Source organism: Sinocyclocheilus anshuiensis, unplaced genomic scaffold, assembly GCF_001515605.1.
Source record: "Sinocyclocheilus anshuiensis isolate Anshui unplaced genomic scaffold, SAMN03320099.WGS_v1.1 scaffold1003, whole genome shotgun sequence".
Lineage (NCBI taxonomy): Eukaryota > Metazoa > Chordata > Actinopteri > Cypriniformes > Cyprinidae > Sinocyclocheilus > Sinocyclocheilus anshuiensis.
In genome coordinates, this window is record NW_015542495.1 from 2,063,867 (window position 1) to 2,069,938 (window position 6,072).

General features: G+C 34.6%; 1 protein-coding gene across 1 annotated transcript in view; it reads right to left on the reverse strand.

Moving 5' to 3' along the window:
- Positions 1–6,072, reverse strand: part of LOC107694198 (platelet glycoprotein 4-like) — a 9,959-nt gene that overhangs the window by 2,119 nt on the left and 1,768 nt on the right. Inside the window, 5 exon segments of the mRNA XM_016493839.1 lie at positions 1,409–1,478; positions 1,766–1,815; positions 2,048–2,139; positions 3,234–3,380; positions 4,337–4,481. Coding sequence (XP_016349325.1) covers positions 1,409–1,478; positions 1,766–1,815; positions 2,048–2,139; positions 3,234–3,380; positions 4,337–4,481 — 504 coding nt within the window.

A 6,072-nucleotide genomic window follows, 5' to 3' on the forward strand; every position in this document is an offset into this window, starting at 1 on the left:
AAGATTTTTAAATGTTTTTGAAAGAAGTCTCTTCTGCTCACCAAGGCTGCATTTATTTAATAAAAAACACAGTAAAAACAGGAATATTGTGAAATATTATTACCATTCAAAATAACTGTTTTCTGTTTTAATATAGTTGAACTCTCATTTGATTCCTGTGATGGCAAAACTGAATTTTCAGCTGCCATTACTCCAGTCTTCACTGTCACATGATTCATGAACATTTATTATCATTATCAATGTTGAAAACAGGGCTTATATTTTTTGTGGAAACTGTGATATATATATATATTTTCAGGGTTCTTTGATGAATTAAAAAACACAAATAGAGGAGCATAACAGCATCAATTCTAAATAGATTATTTATGTAACATTATAAAAAGTCTTTACTTTTCACTTTTGATCAATTTAATGTGTCCTTGCAAAATAAAAAAATAAAAAATTTCTTTGAAAAAAAAAATTACTGACTTCAATCTTTTGAACGGTAATTTATATTAATTGTATTATACTGATATAATAACATTTTATATATATTTTTTTTTTTTTAATATTTTTTGTGAAATATTTCCTTTGTTTAAAAAGTATCCTTTAGATTTTAAAATTATACAGTTCATTTGATATTTTGCATATAATGCAATAACATTCATACATTTTTAAGCATGTTTTAAGTGTCAGAATACTTTTTTAGCCATTGTATATGAATGAGTAAAAACATGAGGAAAAAAATATTTCAAAAGCCTCGAGACATGGTCTCAGTAATACATTTTTAACACTTATCATGTGACTAAATCATAGAAAAGACTGTCTAGCTTTGATCTCCTGCAGTTATGGCTTTACAGTCACACATGATGTATTATGATAAAAGTGAGGAACTGCTGGCCTTACTAGAGTTTTTCTGACATCTGTGACCCTTCAGAAGGAGTGGCCTGACCTCTGGTGGTAATGACAAACAAAAACTGGATGCATGAAACCTCCACTTAAATTAATTAAATCTGTATATATCAGGATTCCAGATCAAATCTAATCGGATGCGGAGAGATAAAAGTCCATGAACCCTCATGGAGAAGATAAGACTTTAATCAATAGATTATGAGAACATTGCTGATGAGTGGCATTTCAATATAAACAGTGTCCTCATAAAGTATCTGGAAATTTATATCTCCAATTAAATGTATGAATGCCGTAACAAATGGCATTTATTGAAAAGAAAGATAAGCATAAGCAATTGACTCATAATCACCTCGAGACCACCTGGTTAAAAGTTTGTTCTGAGAAAAGTCTAATATCAGATGTTTGCAGATGCTTTGGGTTATATTTTGACTTGAAAGGAAGTAATCTAATCTTTATCATTTTAAAGTGTATTTTATTTACTTTTTCTACTGATTATCAGGGAACAAACTGAAAATACCTGCAGATATCGGAAGAGAAGAAGTACAGGGGTTCTTTCTTGTTCAGGAAAGGGTGGAAGGAGGAACCATCTGTTGACATATGAATACAAAATGAAATGTGATTAATGTGTGAAATATTACATTTGTTGAACTTTATATCATATATCTTAGAAAACACGGTGTTCCTTGTAGAAGTGCTCAAAATCAATAGATGATTAATAATACTATAGTATGAGACCTGCACACTATTTCAACAAGGTTTTAGGCAAACAGCTTTGGGACAAAAGTCATACTACATATCTGCATATATGTCAACAACAATGTAATTACTTCACAATGAATTCCATATCAGTGTAATATGTTCGAGGTAAACTTGCCTGTTCCGTTTATCTTGTTGCAATAAGTGTCATTCCAGTAACTCAGCGATCTGTACAACATTAAGTTTTTGGATGAGATTGTTAGTCTGGGTTTTACTAATATTGTGTTGAAGCATGTGATTGATTCATTGGTTATTAAATCATAAACAAAATTACTGACGGTTGGTTCTGTTTATACAGTATCAACATTTAAGGTCTGGGTCATTTTTAGAGAACAACAAACCTATTTACAACCCAAAGAACCATGTAAATATTCTCTGTTACATGAATTCATATACTTACGGTTCACCTGCCCAGCGTTCAATCGTGGCTACCTTATTGATGTCATCTTTGCCTGTGAATACAGTGTATGGTCCATCGATGGTGTCATTGTACTAAAAGAAACAACAACAAAAAAAAAACACAGATAAATAAATAACACTATGAAGAGAAATTTTGTGGATTGGCTTGAAGGCTTATCTATAACAAGCTTTCATTAAACCATTCATGGTGTCTTTAAAGGAATGCACTCAGAACAATAATTTTGCTGAAAATATACTCACCCTCAGGCCATTCAAGATGTAGATGAGTTTGTTCCTTCATCAGAACAGATTTGGAGAAATTTAGCATTACATTTCTTTCTCAACAATGGAATGGGTGAATGGGTGCCGTCGAAATGAGAGACCGAAAAGCTCATAAAAACATCACAATAACTCACAAATAATCCACACAATTCCATTCCGTTAATTATTGTTGCGTGATTCAAGAAATACATGTTTTTTAAAAAACAAATTCATCATTAAGTTGTTTTAACTTCAAACCTCTGTCCATAACAATGCTTCTTCCAGTAAAAAAGCCATTTCGTCTGAATCAGGAGAGAAATATGCTTAGATGAAACACTGTTTACAAGTGAAAACAGTGCAAAAGAGTTTTAAACATATGTAAGTGGATTTCACTGTGAGAGGACAACAGGAGATGGACTTTTTCACTGAGGGAAGCGTTATTATGGATTATGGACTCATATTTTGGCCAGAAGTGACAGTTTAAAGTTAAAACACCTTAAAGATGAATTTTAGTACAAACATGCAGCTTGTCACTTCACAAGACATTAATTGATGGACTTAATTGATGTTTTTATCAGCTGTTTGGACTCTCATTCTGACGGTACCCATTCACTACAGAGGATAAGTGATGCAGCTACATTTCTCCATCTTTTCAGATGAAGATACAAACTCCTCTACATATCCGAAAGGCCTGACGGTGAATAAATATTCAGCAAATTTTATTTTTGGGTGAACTATCCCTTTAAGTATTCTTACAGTATTCTTAGTTTTTTTAATTCTTACATACATCTTAAGTTATATATTTGCATATGTTACAAATGATTTTGCTCATTCACAATAAAAATGGTCTAATTGCATTTGAATATATGATATAGTTTATCAATTATGAAGCTTTAAGCATCCAAGTGAATGCCATGAAGCCTTACTGGATAAAAAACTCCAAGCGTGCTGCCCAGCATTGGGTCTTTGTAGCCCCACAACAATTCCTTAACAGTCCTGTTCTGGAAGAGTGTGGAACCGGAGCTCTGGATGAACAAGTTTGCAAGACTGTGATCTAGTAAACTGTAAACACCCTGGAAAAGAAGAAAATAAAGTTCACATTGATCACAGCATACGCATGGAACCATAACCTGTCATAAATTCATCTGCCTAATAAAAACTTGGAATTAACAACACGAGTAAAATTTATTAGCATTTATTACCGCTAAAGCACTTTTATCCGACAGAACATCACCTATAATTATAAATATAATCGTTGACAGTGGATATGAGGTGATGATTATGCAGCATTGTTGGTTACATTTTAACATGGGTACTGTGCTGACTCTTGACAGAGAATCACAGATATCAACATTTTATCAATGATACGACAAACTTTAACTGACTTGCTTCACAGCTGACAACCAACGTTGAAGCAATGTTATCAATATCAGGGGTCAGCAACCTTAAGCGAAAAGAGTTTGTAAGAAATATTAATATTTCATGTATTTACTTTATTATTAATATACACTTACACAATTGTTTAAAGGGTTAGTTCACCCAAAAATTAAAATTAGCCCATAAATTACTCATCCTCAAGTCATCCTAGGTGTATATGACTTTCTTCTTTCAGACGAATCCAGTCGGAGATATATTACAAATTGTCTTTGATCTTTCAAGCTGTTTAATGCTCATTTTTGGGTGAACTAACCCTTTAACATGTTGGGATTGGTATGATTTTTTAATGCTTTTGCTGGAAGCCTCTTATGCTCACCAAGTCTGCATTTATTTGAAGATACAGTAAAACAGTAACACTGTGAAATATTATTACAATTTAAAATAACTGTTTTCTATTGTTATACTTTAACATGTAATTTATTTGAACATGCATTTAACTCTGATGGCAGAGCTGAATTTTCAGCAGCCATTACTCCAGTCTTGAGAAATATGCATCCCATTAACTCGCCATGGAGGACAAGGGAGGAAAACAGACAAAGAGAAGGACAGAAGGGCGAGAAAGATGGCAAGAGATGGTTGTCGAAATACATACTGCTACAGCTAGATTGAGCGATGTGAATACGTCCTCCTCTGTGCCTATTGACATGCTAGGCTCAAAGATGGCTCCCAACGGCAGCACAAAGGACACAGTGTAGTTATCATTGAAGGTGATATTTGTTTTGGGGATAAAACGCGTCCTAGAGGACAACAGAGAGCATGAGAGCGTATTAGACCACAAAGAAATACATTATGAGCATTTAGTTAGGTTGTGTTTACTGGTCATATTACTATATAGCAGAGAAAGGCCATACTTTAGAATGTATAACAGAAATCAGAATCAGAATCAGAAAGAGCTTTATTGCCAAGTATGTTTGCACATACAAGGAATTTGTTATAGTGTCACAAGCTTCCAGTACACGGAGACAACAACAACACACAGATAATAAAAATGAGATGTGAATAAAATACACATGCATCCTGGTAAAACTGATCGTGAAATGTCATGACAAGTAGATTATGAATAACATTTTTTGTTTTTATTAATTATTTGTATCCTTGGTAATTAAGTCAATTGATCCCCCTAATGTAATATAAAAGTGTATATATATATATATATATATATATATATTCGTAATTAACAAAAACAGATAAAAGACAAAAATGTGAGTGAGTGACGTGACGTGACGTGACATGTGGCCAAGTATGGTGACCCATACTCGGAATTAGTGCTCTGCATTTATCCCATCCAAAGTGCACACACATACCGTGAACACACACCCGGAGCAGTGGGCAGCCATTTTTTGCTGCGGCGCCCAGGGAGCAGTTGGGGGCCTTGCTCAAGGGTACCTCAGTCGTGGTATTGAAGGTGGGAGAGAGCACTGTCCATTCACTCCCCCCACCTACATTCCCTGCCGGTACGAGACTCGAACCCAAAACCTTTGGGTTACGAGTCCGACTCTCTAACCATTTGGCCACGACTTCCTTATGAATTCCATTTTACAAATTAAACGATCAAGACTTCACAATATTGTTATTTCAGCAGCATGACAAACACAACGGTTATTCAAACTGGGAATTAATAAAGAAATACAGCGCTTCATGACTTCAGTCTAAAACAGTGAGCTCTGCATTTTCACAAAAACTCTCGTTATAATTACTGAAGCGGTCTACACTGCACAATCAATCTCTTTTCTGCAGTTTGTTGTTCATGCTGATGAGTGAGTTTGTGAATTCAGTCAGTGAGAGCACACTGAACAACTCCAGAGTTCTCCGCAGTGACGAATCAAAACACCTCTGATTGGATATTGCATTCATAAGCTCAAGAGAATCATGTGTGATTGGTTATAATGCTCAACAATATAAAAACGCCTAAAATGAAATACGGTGCAACATGAGCAGATCTTAATTTAATGCCGCGATCGACACTTTCTATTCATTTTCATTTTGTTAGCAACAGTCGTAATAGATTTAATTTGTTTGTGCAGGGGCATTTTTGTCCAATTTAGTGGCATTTTTGCCCCAACTCTAAGGCTAAGCCTTCCCCAGCCTTACACACGCTCCGCCTATGTGCAGGGGGCCAGACAGGGGCCACTTGTGCTTTTAGGGGGCACAATTTTAAAATTAATCTTAACCTTAAAGGCTCTCATGCTTGTCATGTGACACACACAGCAGACTGTATGACTGATATAGGCTTATGTCCCTGCTGAAAAAAACAAAACAATAAATCCATCACAGAAAATTTTTATGGTTTCCATAACATTACAAACATTACAAACCATCAACTTTTAC